Here is a 16,409-nt window from a genome sequence, read left to right as displayed (position 1 = left end):
GACCAAACTGATCGCAACCAAATAGATTGTACAACCACTATTTCAACAGGTACCAAAATAGATCGCCATGTGACCCTAGATTGTAACCGAACAGGTCAGGACCAAATAGATTGCAACCAATACTTCCACAGTTGTTTTTCTTCTTAAATAGAAATGCAGTAGTCCTCAATCCTGATTTCCATCTGGCATTCAAAGCTGGAACTTTTATCTCGCAGACAACAGATGAACAGAGGAAGTTCTTACCCTTTTGTTGCAGGCTAGAAACTCCAGTACTTGTCTTCAAATGTTTATAAATTCTAAACTCTGGAACATCCTGTTGCCAGCAATGCCACTTGATAAGATTCTGGTGTTTTAATCCAAGGTTCTTTTGGAAGTCAGGAATGAGGTACAAAACTTACTTCATGATTGTTTTATTATTAGTTGATAGAACAGAAGAAAACTGAACAGACAGTGACAGGGAAAGCTGAGATTCAAGAAGATTAAGATAGCACCGCTTTGTGTTTAGCTATTTTATACCCATAGAGGTAAGGAAAATTCCATTCAAATCACTAGATAGAATAAAGCAATTAGAAAGTACTTATGCACTTAATGCAGTACAAAGAAGTTTCCAGAGCATTTCAGAATTATAGTTTGTATAACCACTAAAGGCATATTATACTGTTATTTGCATACTATAGCCACTAGGAATCATTGTAAGCAGCTACTTGTCTATAAGTAATTATATAAAATACAAACAGATAATTAATTGTTAAACTAAAAAGAAAATGACAATTAAAAATATCTAATCCAAGAGTTAAACATTCAGACCCAACACCAAGTTAGAGCGGATGTGGAGATGTTTCTTATAGTGGGGGAATTTAGGACTGGGGGCACAGTCTCAGATACAAGGAATGCCTCTTTAGAACAGAGATGTGGAAGAATTCCTTTAGTCTGAGGGTGGTGAATCTGCGGAATTCATTGTCACAGATGGCTGTGAATGCCAAGTCACTGGGTATATGTAAAGCGGAGGCTGATAGTTTCTTGTTTAGTATGGGGATTGATGATTATGGGGAAGGCAGGTGAATGGAGTTGAGGGGGTTAATAAATCAGCAACGATAGAATGGTGGAGTAGACTCTATGGGCTGAATGGCCCAATTCTGCTCCTTTGTCTTATGGCCCTATATTTCCCACATACAGTAATGCACTTTAAAAGTGCATTGGCTTCAAACTGTTTGGAATGACCTTGTGGTCATAGAACTTCAAATTATACCAGTATATGGTCAACAAGCATGTCAATGGCAATTATATCCTTTATATTCTGTGTGGTCCCGTTTGTCAGAGTAATGAATGGTCATGTTTTCATAAAGTGAGTGATGCATGGCAATCATTAAAGGAATGTGCAGTCAACTAGGTAATATTTAACTCAAGGAGGCTGTGTTAGAATTAAGGTGTTTTAGTTTTGTTAATAAATTCAGTCATTAGTCATTAGAAATCAGAACCTTGTCCTGAAGCCAATTCAGGCCAATATTCAGTTCATGTGAGGGAGGAATTCTGTTTTTTATACAAGGTGTTACTAACTCTCCTATGTTTAGGATGACTTTTTTGGCTGAATTGAATGATATTTGGATCAGAGAAAATTAGCAATTTTTTGCGGAGACAGGTAAGGGGCAGGAGTCATTCAGATTAATAGTTTGAAGTCTCAGTGATGTCCTCCCATTCAGCAAAAGCCGACTAAAAGCAAGAAAATTGCTAGATATTGCTTTCAAAGGGCTAAATAGAGAACTTACAGTTGTAATTACATAACAATGATGTTACTATTTCTTGATTAATTGATCAACTTGTAAATTAATTTTTTTCATATCTTCAATAGCTGAAAGTTAATAGAGATTATTTTGTTCTATTATTGATTGATATATTGTACATTCCGGAAACCTAACCCAGATATTGAGTTTAGTGAAAAGATTCCTTAATTCTTAGGAAGCTGAGACTAACCAATATACAGAGAAACCTATAAAAGAATATGAAGACGATGAGGTATTGTCAGAGACTCTTAGGTAGGCACGTGGATGAAAGAAAAATGGAGGGCCCTGTGGGAGGAAGGGTTAAATTGATCCTGGAGTACGTAAAAACTTGGCATATCATCATGGGCCAAAGAGCCTATATTGGGGTATGTTCTGTGTTCTAAAGGGAAGATGGCAAAACACTAAACAAAACCAGCACAAACTTAATGATTGAACTTTAAGTTGAGGTACTAAAGAACTTTGGGGATAGGTGGTTGGAAGGGATGAGGCAGTTACCAAATGACTGGTTCCCAGAAGGTATACACCTAGCAAAGTTATGGGTTAAGGTTAATGAATTATAAGGAATGATAAGAATTTACTCCCACTACATCTTGTATGGTGCAAGACATTTACATTTAAGTTGTAGACATTTGAACTCTGCAAATAGATAAAGTTAAATAGAATGAGTGAGCAAAAGCTTGGCAAATGGACCCCAATATGGGTAATTGTGAAGTTAGGCATTTCAAACCTTAAGGCAAGCAATACTCTTAATGGAAAAAAGACTGCAGATGAGCAAAATGAGTGGATCTAGGTGTTCTGGTGTACAGGTTGGAAACTGGTAATAGGCAGGTCCAGCAAGCAGCTTGAATGGCAAATGGCATATTGATCCTTCATTGCAAAATGGTTGGAGCTCAGAAATAGGGAAATATAGTTTCAGGAGGATGACTAAAATGAGGCTAGGACCATCCAGGGATAAAAGAAAAAAAAACATGCATGGAGTAGATGAAGTAGGGGAGGTTCTTAGTGAATACTTTGCTTCAGTATTCACCAGTGAGAGGGACCTTGATAAATGTAAGGATCTTGATGAATGTCACCTTCCATTACAACAAAGCTACATTGACTAAACCTAATCAGACTATGCTTCTCCAAATCCTCATAAATCCCATCTCAGAGTATCCTCTCCAATAGTTTGCCCACCAATGATTTAAGACTTACGAGTCTACAATTCCCAGAATTATCTTTTTTGACTTTCCTGAACAAAGGAATAACATTTGCCACTCTCCAATCTTCTAATACTACTCCTGTGGCTGGTAAGGCTGCAAAGATTATCACCAACAACGCAGCTTCCTATAGCTTCCCTAGCTTCCCATTGTAACCTGGAGTATATCCTGTTTGGGGACTTATCTATCCTACATTTTTCAAAAGATCCAACAACTCCAGCACCTCTTCCGCAGGGGACCACTGCTCAAGACAAGAGGACATGGCTTTAAGGTAAGGGGTGGAAAGTTCAAGGGGGATATTAGAGGAAGGTTTTTACCCAGAGAGTGGTTGGTGTGTGGAATGTACTGCCTGAGTTAGTGGTGGAGGCAGATACACTAGTGAAATTTAAGAGACTATTAGACAGGTATACGGAGGAATTTAAGGTGGAGGTTTATATGGGAGGCAGCATTTAAGTGTTGGCACAACATTGTGGGCCGAAGGGCCTGTACTGTGCTGTATTGTTCTATGTTCTATGTTCCACAATTCATCTTTCTTAACCTCAACATGTTCCAGAACAATAGCCTGTTCTACGCTGATCTTACATTTGCCTTAGTTCCTCTCACTGGTGAGTACTGAAGCAAAGTAAATATTAAGGACCTCCCTACCTCCTCTGACTCTAGGCACATGCTTCCTCTTTTATCCCTGATTGGTCCTACCCTCACTCTAGTTACTCAGTGTACATGAAGTCAGACGCTTTCTGTATTTGACTTTCAACCACATTGACTCAGTAAGTGTTCCCTCCATGATGTCCTCCTTTTCTGCAGCTGTTATATTATCCATGATTAGCAATGCCACCCCTACCCACCATTTTTCACCTCCCTGCCTGGCCCTGGCCATAGAAATATTATGGTAATTTTTGTCTTATAAGTTAGATTGAATCTCTTTATGCTTTGCAAAATGCTAATGAACATGTTTTCTATAATATAATGCCCATCGAAATTTCATTCTTTTCTTTGAACCAAGACTCCACAAGACAATGAGCCAAAATAGACTCATTATTATATTTACATTTCAAATCCAACGCAATAGAAATCACTGCTTTAAATACGAATGAATATCAACAGATCTCTTAATGAATGCTGAAGAATGGTAAGGATACTAGTAATGGATTTGCATTTAAAAATTTGATCCACAGTTGGCTGTGGTTATTTTACCAAACTGAAAGCAAATAACCTACATTGAATTATTTTTTTTAACATACTTCACATTCTTTTTATAGGTACTAAGACATTTAGAATATCATAGTAACAAACTAACACCTTGATGCCAGCTGAAGGCATGTATAGTCTGCACTTACCAGAAAATTTCCGGCTATATATGTCAGCAGGAACAGCGGGAGACAGAAGTAGATCTTTGAACAACGCATACAATCATATAATGGTTCTATCCACTCTCCACATAAAATTCGAAACACCATTATAAAGGAATTGTAAAAGCCTCTGAAATTCCATCTTGGTATTCTATTTCCAGCAAATGCCTCCTGTAACATAACATAATATCACATAAAAAAGATTTGATGAGTGAAAAATGGTGAGCAGGGACAGGTGAAATATTCATCTTGTTCCATAAAGGTTATATAATAGTCTACTGAATCTAAAAATATGACACATGAACCTTTGGAAAATAAAAAAAGGCATTGTTGTTTTCCATTGTATGTTTTGTTAACAACTTTTATTGTTATGGGAATTATTCTTGGCAGTACAAGTGGATAGACAATTATCATATTTGCAACTATGCTTTCCATGTTATAGTTATATTAGCATGATTAAATTGTGTAAACACTCCTTTTACAACTGAATCATAAAGCCAAATAGCACAGAACCATATCATTTGGCTCAACTCATCCACAACGACTAAGATGCCCATCTAAATAAATCATATTTTCCTGCATTTGGCCCATATCCTTGTATTACTTTCCCATGCATGTATCCATCAAAATAATGTTTAAGCACTGTGTTTTGATCTAACACATGCCCCCTTCCCCCACCATCTCTATGACAGCTTGTTCTATATTCCCACTATTCTCTGTGGAAAAACTTGTCACTCAAATCTCTTTTAAATATTTTTCCTCTCTACTTGAACCTACTTGCTTGAATTTTAGACTCTTCTCCCCTTTGGAAAGGATTCTCTCCATCTATACCCCATATAATTTTATTGACCTCTATAATGTCATTCTACATCCTGCATTCCATTGAGAACCATCCCAGCCTTTTGCAATATCTCTTTGTAACTAAAGCTCTCCATTCCAGGCAAATCTTGCTGAATCTCTTTTCCACTTTTCATAATCCTACACACCCTTTCTATAATGTGATGACGAGAAATGCATGTAGTTTTCCAGATGTGATCCAACCAATATCTTGAAACAGCTGCAACATGATGTCCAACTTTTATACTCAATACTCCTATCTATGAAGGCAAGCAAACTAAACACTTTCTTCATGACCCCATCTACTTAGATGACCCAACATGCATCACATCACATTTGTCAAGATTAAATTTCATCTGCTACTATTCCACCCAACTTTTCAGCTGATCTATATCCCTCTGTATGTCCCCAAAACCTTTTCTACCTACAATTACAACAATTTATTTTGTCAGTTAACTTACTTATCAGACCATGGACATCCTTATTCAGGACATTCATATATATGACTAACCACAAAGGTCCCGGCACTAACATTCACAGTATGACTGGTTACAAAATTCCAGTCAGGAAAACAACCTTCCACTAATACCCTCTGCCTCCTATCACCAAGCTAGTTTTGGATTCTTTTTGACTTCAGGTACCATGTGCCCCAATGTGCTGGCCCACCCTAATGCTTAAGGCCTTGTCAGAAGGAAATTTTCAATTGTCTGTATGCATTGCTCATATAGTAAGAGTAAACTCAAGGTTATAAATGTACCTTTTTTTAAAAAAGAAAAAAACACTATGAATGATCTGAAATTACACTTTTGGATTATTAGTGGGATGCTGTTTTGAAAATCCTCTAAATATTATGAGATGTCTCTACTTTCAAAATTGTTTGCTTCCCATGAGTAACAGAACTAGTATGAATCATTGACATATGATAATGGTATGATCATTTTATTTTTTTTTCTACAGTTTCTAATTTATTATCAGCTTTTCTGCAACCTGATATCCTATTGGTGCTGTTTAAGTTAAGACATAAGGAATGCCATGATCTCAAAGAACTCTTGTGGAATTGCATGCAATGACAAAAGAAGTGAACCAAACAAAATGGGGATAAACTGACACAAGGGGATAGAAATTGTCAAGTGTTCTTTGTTGTATATTATTGTATGGTGTTTACATGACATGCTAATGATCATTTTGATTGAGGTCCTAGACCCAGGGTCATTACTGAACCAATGTTACATAATTTTCTTTGCACAAAGTGCAAGGGACAAGTAGAGGGATGGTGGATGAGTGGTATGGCTGATGAAGAAACATCTAGCAGTGATACAGGTAGGTCCAATTGGGGCCAAAGAGCTGAATTTCAGAGTGAGGTGAGAGTGATTACCCTTTTCATCAAGGCAGTAATTGAATAACATTGTATCAGGGGTACCTAATAAAATCGATCTAGAGAACTCAAAGGGTGATGTCTTTTGTACCACCTTTCCAGTGGTGCAAATCATAACTCACAGAAAAGAAGATGGATATTGTTGTCAGAGGCCAATCATCTCAGCCAAGTGACACCACTGCAAGTGTAATGTCATCCTTCAGGCTTTTAAATTAAAATAAATTCAAATTAAATTAATATAAATATCAGAATCAGATTTAATATCACTGGGATAAGTCATGAGATTGGTTAACTTTACAGCAGCACTACAATGAAATACATGATAAATATATAAGTAATGCAAAAAACATAAGTTAAAAAAACATAGTGAGATAGAGTTCATGGGTTCAAAGTCCATCTAAAAATCAGATGGCAGAGGGGAAGAAGCTGTTCCTGAATCACTGAGTGTGTGCCTTTAGGCTTCTGTACCTCTTTCCTGATGGCAACAATGAGAAGAGGGCATTTCCTGGGTGGTAGGGATCCTTAATGATCCACCTGCTAAAGCACTGCTCCTTGAAGATGTTTTGGATACTACGGAGGCTAGTACCTGTGATAGAGTGACAAATTTATGCAGTAAATCCAAGTGACTTCAAAAGTTAACTTTCTAAGCCCTGATATCAAAGCTCTTCTGAACTGCTCTGAGCTTTACCTCCTCTAACACTGATGCACCATCAATAACTCTCAGAGACGTGAGGCAAGATGTAGGCTTTTATTGGCTGGAAGAAAGAACAAGCAGCAATCAACCACCACACTACATCCTGGAGACTGAGGCCGGGGCTGTGCCTCCAATCGCCTTTATACCGGGGTCCGTGGGAGGAGCCACAGGAGCAGTCAGCGGGGGGGGGGGGGGGGGGGCGTGTCCAGACAGGTATATGTAGTTCACCACAAACACTTAACTAAGCCCTTCACTAGGTGAATCTATTTAGATGCTGACAACACAGGACACTGTGAGATGTTCACTTGAGGGTGCATGACCAGCCCAGCTTAGCAACACCCTTCAGGATACACAGAGCAGCAAAACCCACCATTGCATGTTTTAAAACTGTATCTTTATAAAATCTTTAATTAATTTGTAGCACATAGCAATGAAATAGATATACAATCAGAAACAAACCTTGTTCAAAAACATACAGAAGAATTAAGACTTTGTAATATACTTACTTTATTTTCATAATCGTGCCCAACAAGCTGCATTCCTATTACAGTGAATATATAAATGACTATGATGACGATAAGTGTCAGATTTCCCATCTCTTTCAATGATTTGAATATGATGTTAATTAATGTATTTAGCGTTTTCCAATTCTTTGCCAATTTAAAAACTCTTAGCTGTGTTTAAAAGAAAACAACAAATATGACACATTCAAATTTTGGAAGAAGTGACAGTTGATAATATTATTTTCCAATTTTACCGATGAAATAAGTTCTCCAAGTTGGATGTTTATAACCTTTCTGTGTACAATGGTGGGGTGGGGGGGGGGGCGGTCTGCAAAAAGCAATACGCATTACGTCCTTATCTTACTGTGTTCATAAGAAGAAGTGACATTTCTAAGGATTTTTAAATATTCTTTATCAAAACTGGGGTGACTACGTGCTCAAAATGTTATTTCTCTTTTGTATTTTTAATCTATTGATCATCTCCTTTGTTGTGTCCACAGATCTTGCAGGCATAGAAAGCAAATTGGGAAACTACGATAAACAGATTCTGCTGAACGTTTGGAAATGATATGTCATAGAACATAGAACAATACAGCACCGTACATGCCCTTTGGCCCACAATGTTGTGCTGACACTTAAACCCTGTCTTCCATATAACCCCCACCTTAAATTCCTCCATACACCTGTCTAGTAGTCCCTTAAATTTCACTAGTGTATCTGCCTCCACCACTGACTCAGGCTCCAACCTGAGTTCCACGCACCAACCACTCTCTGAGTGAAAAAACCTTCCTCTAATATCCCCCTTGAGCTTTCCTCCCCTTACCTTAAGGCCATGTCCTCTTGCACTGGGCAGTGGTGCCCTGGGGAAGAGGCACTTGCTGTCCACTCTATCTATTCCTCTTAATATCTTGTATACCTCTATCATGTCTCCTCTCATCCTCCTTCACTCCAAAGAGTAAAGCCCTAGTCCCCTTAATCTCTGATCATAATGCATACTCTCTAAACCAGGCAGCATCCTGTTAAATTTCCTCTATACCCTTTCCAATGCTTCCACATCCTTCCTATAGTGAGGCGACCAGAACTGTACTCCAAGTGTGGCCTAACCAGAGTTTTATAGAGTGGCATCATTACCCCGCGACACTTAAACTCTATTCCTCAACTTATGAAAGCTAACACTCCATAAGCTTTCTTAACTACCCTATCTACCTGTGAGGCAACTTTCAGGGATCTGTGGACATGTACCCCCAGATCCCTCTGCTCCTCCACACTACCAAGTATCCTGCCATTTACTTTGTACTCTGCCTTGGAGTTTGTCCTTCCAAAGTGTACCACCTCACACTTCTCCGGGTTGAACTCCATCTGCCACTTCTCAGCCCACTTCTGCATCCTATCGATGTCTCTCTGCAATCTTTGACAATCCTCAACACTGTCCACAACATCACCAACCTTTGTGTCATCTGCAAACTTGCCAACCCACCCTTCTACTCCCACATCCAGGTTACAGAGAAAGCGCAGTGTAGGTAGGTGACAACTGAATTGAATAGAATTGACTTTATTTCTTACATCCTTCGCATACGGGAGGAGTGAAATTCTTTATGTTACATCTCCGTCTAAATATGCAATGTGCATAGTAATTTATAATAAATACAACGGTCAATGTAACATAGAAATACACTCAAATCAGCATGAGTTAATCAGTCTGATGGCCTGGTGGAAGAAGCTGTCCCGGAGCCTGTTGGTCCTGGCTTTTATGTTGTGGTACCGCTTCCCGGATGATAGCAGCTGGAATAGATTGTGGTTGGGGTGACTTTTTACACACCTGTCTTTGTAAATGTCCTGAATCATGGGAAGTTCACTACAGATGTGCTGGGACATCTGCGCCACTCTCTGCAGAATCCTGCCATTAAGGGAGGTACAGTTCCCATACCAGGCAGTGATGCAGCCAGTCAAGGTGCTCTCAATTGTGCCCCTGTGGAAAGTTTTTAGGATTTTGGGGCCCATACCAAATTTTCTCAACCATCTGAGGCAAAAGAGGTGCTGTTGTGTCTTTTTCACCACACAGCTAGTGTGTACAGACCACGTGAAATGCAAGGATCATGATTGGAAGTCAAGAACATCCAAGAGGTCAATTAAAAATAGTGAGATTGAAGCTGTCCTTGAGCCTGGTACTTATGCTGCCTATTTTCCACACACATAGCGTGAGGATAAAAGGATCCAAGCTAGCAAAGCTTTAAGTCAGTTGTTTCCAAGGCTGAATGGTTGGTCAACTTCATCAGATCACCTATGGAACCAAACACATTGATGTAATCTCATGAGCAAACACGAGGAAATCTGTAGATGCTGGAAATTCAAACAACACACACAAAATGCTGGTGGAACACAGCACGTCAGTCCTGACGAAGGGTCTCGGCCCAAAACGTCGACAGTGCTTCTCCTTATAGATGCTGCCAGGCCTGCTGTGTTCCACCAGCATTTTGTGTTTGTTGGTGTAGTCTCATGGCTGACGTCGCAAACTATATTAACTGTAAGAAATTTGCAGAGATATTCTGAGCGCTGTAGTGCGAGCTCAGATAATGTTACCCAAGATCAGTTTCTCTCCATTGAAGTTCACTCATGCCTCACTTCAAAAGGGTCTCTTGAGTACCAACAGATTATCAGGATTGCTGAAGCACCACACAAGGAAATGGCATGAGGTGTGTGGTGTACAAAGCTGTTTTCTCAGGATGGCTGTACTCATATTCCTACTATTGCTGCTCTGTCAGTGCCCTCGCTGTTGTGTGAATGCCAGTCAGTCCAGACTGCTGCAGCCTGGGCTAAGATGATGGAGCAAATCTTCAAATTAAAAGCTGAGAGTTCTATCTGGATTGCTGATCTCCAAAATGTAAAGTTCAAAGTAAATATATTATCGCAGTACATATATGTCACCATTTACAACCCTGAGATTTGTTTTCTTGCATGCTTACTCAATAAATCTAATAATCATAATCATAGAATCATAGAAATCTACTGCACATTACAGGCCCTTCGGCCCACAATGTTGTGTCAACCATGTATCCAACTCCAGAAACTGCCTAGAATTACCCTACCGCTTTATAACCCTCTATTTCTCTAAGCTCCATGTACCTATCTAAAAATCTCTTAAAAGACCCTATTGTATCGTCTTCTACCACTGTTGCTGGCAGTGCAAGCCATACATCCACCATTCTCTACACAAAAAACCTATCCCTGACATCTCCCTTGTACCTACTTCCAAGCAACTGAAAACGATACCCCTTCATGTTAGTCATTTCAGCCCTGGGGGAAAGCCTCTGGCTATCCACAAGATCAATGCCTCTCATCAGCTTATACACCTCTATCAGGTCACCTCTCATTCTCCGTCACTCCAAGAAGAAAAGATCAAGTTCATTCAACCTATTCTTATAAGGCACGCTCTCCAATCCAGGCAACATCCTTGTAAATCTCCTTTTCATCCTTCCTGTAGTGAGGTGACCAGAACTGAACACAGTAATAGGGTCAATGAAAGATCACATCCAACCGGGTGGACAACCTGTTATGCAAATATAATAAAATATATAAATGAGAAATAAATATCAAGAACATGAAATGAAGAGTCCTTGAAAGTGGGTTCATTGGTTGTGCGAACAGTTCAGTGATGGGGCAAGTGATGTTGAGTGAAGTTATCCCCTCTGGTTCAAGAGCCTGATGGGTGATGGGTAATAACTGTTCCTGAACCTGGTGGTGTAAGTCCTGAAGCTCCTGTACATTCTTCCTAATAGTAGCAGCGAGAAGAGAGCATGACCTGGGTGGTGGGGGTCCCTGATGATGGATGCTCTATGTAGATGTGCTCAATGTTGGGGAGGGCTTTATCCGTGATGGACTGGGATATATCCACTACTTTTTGTAGGATTTTCTGTTCAAGGGAAATGATGTTTCCATACCAGGCTCTGATACAGCCAGTTAGTATACTCTCCGCTACATATCTATAGGAGTTTGTCACATGATACATGTTATTACAAAAGCAATTGACACTGCGTTATTTCTCTGAAGAAAATCTGGCAAATTATCAGTATTCTAGTGGAGTTCTGATGATTGAAGCAGAGGCATACACTTCCAACAAGGACTGTAATTTTTTTTCTCTGTTTGGCATCAGGTCAATCTGAGTTGGAGCTGCATTGGTCAGGCATTTATGGGGCATTTACTGCTGAGCTGCTCACTTGGTAAATGTTAGCTCTATCCCCACAAACACTATATTTTAGCATTTGTCAACCAAGCACTGTTTTGAATCAGTTCATGGGGCATAGATGTGCTGCAACAGGTAGCATATAACAATCACAAATATATGTGCCTGGCTGACCAAGAAAAATTACTCCACTGCTTAATTGGTTTCTTGGTGAATACCCTGCTCTGGGGCAGCAGCAGAGAGGCCAGTTAGGGCACTTGCTTGATTCTGTTTTGCTGAAATGAGTAAATGGTTGCTATCCTTGGTGGAGGAAATAAATAAGCAGGAGTTCCATACCTTTTTATGCCATGGAGCCTTACCATTAACTGAGGGGTACATAGACTTCTGGTTGAGAACCCCTGATTTCGGGGTCTGCTGCTTTTCACTAACCAATGACATCTGATGATAGATGCTCACATGGATAGTAGGTAAGGACACAGTAAGGTTCAAATAAAATATCCAGAATGATGAACAGTTTGAAAACATCAATTTTCCAATAATCCTTTGTTATTATAGTGAATTTCTGTTATAATTCCAGAAGAAGTCCACCAGAACAAGAACAATTTGGATAGGATCCAGATATTCCATATTTCAGTTTGAATTTGATGATTCATCCAAGGTCTTAATGGGGCAGAAACATTCCGTGAATCAATAACAAATGCCTTTGACATGGGAAACGAGTGAATACTCAGGAATTCCAGTTTTCCAGCCTTTCTGGCTCAACATTGATACAGCGAGCACCTATCTGATAACATGTCTGAGAGGAATAAAGCACAAAGCACCAGAGCTCACCTTGCCAACAGCATTTGTTAGAATTTTGTGCCTCCTCAATACACTACCAAAGACTTATTCCTCTTAGCTCACCCCCCCCCGCCCATTCACCAAGATAATACTGAATATTACTGGCAAAAGCTGAGGTAAGACTGCAAAAGAATTTTGAAGTCCTATTGTGTAACCTGAAGAAAAAAAACAATCCTAATGTAATTTGACAGCCTTTACCATTGAAGTATTAGCCAGCACCTTCAGGAGGGGAAAGAAAAACTATGAGGGGAGTAAAAAAGTGTTTACTGCCATTTTCTGAGTAGATTGCCTATTTTTAGCTGGCATGTATCCTATCAAATAATGACATTGCCACATTTTATTTAATCACCAATATTTACATACCATGAATACAGCTTTTAGAACTATCTTCTTAAAAATCTTCATTAGATTTGTAATTGTAACAGTACATTTTGTAATAACTAATAAAATAAAATGTACCTACCATTCTCAGTGATCTTATCATGGAAAGTTTAAGTGTTGGAATATTTATTGTGGAGAGTACCCACTCTAAGCAAGTCAGAAGAACAATGATAAAATCAAATGCATTCCATCCATTTCTAAAATAGGGTAGAGGATTTAGTGCTGTCACCTTCAAAATAGCTTCTATTATAAAAATAATTGATAAAACCTAAAAACAAATGAGAAACAGTTGTTAATAATCAGTAACAAATCTAGATATAATAGGTGCAATCATAATTCAATGAATAAATAACTTGGAAAATACAATTCATGTCAAAAAACCTCCACCTCTGCACTATTTTAATAAAGATTTATTAAAGTAATATTACAAATAGTTGTTTTCACAAATCTTTTCATTCTTGAAACAGAACTATGTATTTACTGATTTGTACCTTGTTATCTCCAAATCTTCTGTGGACTGAAAGCTCACTGAAAATTAATTAATGTGTTAACAAAGTACAAATAGTGTATGAGAATTAAATGACTGAGTTGCTAGTCTCTTGAACCTCTCAACCAATTTACACTACTTTGTCTGTAAGAGCAATTCACTCGTTATTTTTAAAAGCTTACTGCATAAGAAATCTCTAATTTGAAGGTATCTGTAAAAATGTGCTTTTGGGAGTGCAAATTTAGTTGACAATTGGTCAAATGAAGCAAGAGATCCTGAGATAAACAGGTCCCAAAAACACTTCATATCTAGTTCATCCCAATCCTTAAAGACTTTGTCAGTCATGGAAGGGATTAAAAAAATAATTAAGGAGAATGGGAGATGATAATGAAAAATTCGTTAAACCAAAAAATTTTCTAAATTGAGACCAGATCCTTAAAGTTTGCTTAACAATTATGTTATCTGTTGTTTTTTTTGCTGAAAAAGAAGAGTATGATCCAAGAAGAGAGACAATAGAGGAATTTTTTACAGAATTAACTTCTAAGGAGACCCATGATGGGCAATCTTTACGATAAATATAATAGGACCAAAAAGTAATATTACTTATATTTGCAGCCCAATAGTAAAACCTAAAATTGGGTAGGGCTAATCCACCCATCTCTTTATTTCTTTGTAGGTAAACTTTACTGAAATGAGCTTGTTTGGTATTATTGCAAATGAAGATATAACTTTAAATACTCCTAACCTACAGGTTTTAGTTTTTACCTCTCTTTTAGCAAGAAGAGCAATCTTGCTTAAATGGAAGGAGTCTACCCCTCCTACACATCTTCAAATTTAGAAAAGATCCACTGCTCAGTTTTAAATTCGAAACAATCTTTTTATATCTGGGGACCTTTCCTAAATTACTTTTTTAATTTATAAAGTTTAACAGTGCAGAGACTTTTATGTATATTTTTATCTTCTCTTAAGCGAATATTTTTTTTTCTAATTATCCATTATCATCCATCAGCTCTTTTTTGGTAGTTGGCAGGGGGTTGACTTTTTTTTATATAAAAATTTCTTTTATGATGTATGACGTATCTTTAAATTTTTGATTACAGAGTGGTATACCTTTATGTGATATGCTATAACATTTTGATCAATTTTATTACAATATATGAATGTACACAACTTATGTTGAGATGTATCTATGTGTTCCACTCTGTAAATCTTGTTTTTTTTCCTGAATAAAAATATTGTAAAAAGAAAAGAAAAGCTTATTGCATGACCATAAAGTGTTATGCATGGTTGTTAGGAGTGCAAGGATGTTTTACCAACATGATAGGTGACAATGAATTGGTAATAAAGCAGTTCATCCTGAAATTAAACAATTCTGAAGTCTCAAACGTTCATGTTCTTGGAAATATTAGCAATTTCAGTTTTTAATATGATTTCCTCTTCTCTCCAGCCTCTGCTTATTCTCTCTCTTAACTACTTCTTCCATCTTCATTTTTCTATTTTTATATCTGCCTCATTTAATCCTTTCCTATGACAGTTCCTCCCAATTTATATATCACTCTTTATATCTGGCAAATCCAGAATGTTATTGATTAAAAGGTGGAGATAATATTGTAGCTAACGAGGACCACTTCAAAATGCTTTTCTCTAGCAAAATCCATCCCATTACTCATTTTATCATTTTATATTTTCAATCCATTGACAGAAATCTTTCTTATATTTATTAAAGTTATAAATTTAATGTGTAATCCTTTCAGTATAAAATTGATGATAAATTCACAATATTAAAGATATCAACATTTTAAATCCGAGACACAGCTGGTTGACAGTCAATGTCAAGTGCGTGTGAACAAGGTGAAGCCTGTATGAGGTAGTAATACTTAAAAGTGGGATCTTATCCAGACTTTATAATAAACCTCATGCCTAAAGCTCAAAATCTTTAAAGCAAATCTCTGCAATGGCATTTTGTAAAACATTCCATCCTGCCTCCTAATGAAATATGAAATGATATAATGATAATGAAATGTTAATGGAAATGTTAGTTAATGGGCTGTTTAGTTTTTGCCACCAGTTTTTTACAATTTGTATTTTTCTGCAAAGGTTCTTCTGATACATAGATAGCTATGCAAGACAAAATCATGTATGACTTAATTTGAACTGTCAGTCTGGCTTGATTTATTGAATTATATTCAAGCTAATACTTGAGTACTTATCAAATTTCCCATAGCTTTTCTCATCTGAAAAATGGATGGGCGGGGGGAAGGGGAAGGGTTGATGTAGGTAAAAATTAGAATGTGGCAGCTGGCTGGAGTGGTGGGGCGTGGACTTATTGGGAATAGACGTTTTTCGCACATTTGGCAGCTAACACTATTTTCAGCATGTTCATGTAAAGCAGGCTGGAGACAACATGCACTTACATACTGAGTCCTATCCTATTCTAAAAACTTGTCTGCAGAAGCCAGTATCTTGATCATACAGCATACGCACTCCAGCTATTTAGTAAAAAAGCATTCTGTCAGTTGGTAGCCCTCTCCTGCTCCACAGTTGGCCTCCTCAGCTAGTTGCTCATTCTGGGTTTGTTTACAATGGGGTCACTGATATTTGCACCATATAGGGGTTGGTGACTGTCTATCAGAGTAGGGGTGGAAGGCTGTAATGATGGCTGGAGGTCTGTGACCAGTGATGTTCTGTAAGGATCAATATTGGAACCTGTGTTCTTTGTGATATAGCTCAATGACATGGATGAAAATGTAGATGGGTGGAATAGCAAGTTTGCAGATGACACC

At 38.0% G+C, this 16,409-nt stretch overlaps 1 protein-coding gene across 1 annotated transcript in view; it reads right to left on the bottom strand.

The window, feature by feature from the left end:
• LOC140738144 (sodium channel protein 1 brain-like) overlaps positions 1 to 16,409 on the bottom strand; it is a 138,336-nt gene that overhangs the window by 88,042 nt on the left and 33,885 nt on the right. Inside the window, exon 6 of the mRNA XM_073065287.1 lies at positions 7,742 to 7,909. Within this exon, the coding sequence (XP_072921388.1) occupies positions 7,742 to 7,909 (168 nt within the window). The remainder of the gene's footprint in view (positions 1 to 7,741; positions 7,910 to 16,409) is intronic.

The sequence above is a fragment of the Hemitrygon akajei genome, chromosome 13, assembly GCF_048418815.1.
Source record: "Hemitrygon akajei chromosome 13, sHemAka1.3, whole genome shotgun sequence".
NCBI lineage: Eukaryota > Metazoa > Chordata > Chondrichthyes > Myliobatiformes > Dasyatidae > Hemitrygon > Hemitrygon akajei.
The sequence above is the reverse complement of the archived record's forward strand: the minus strand, read 5'-3'. Positions and strand labels throughout refer to the sequence as shown.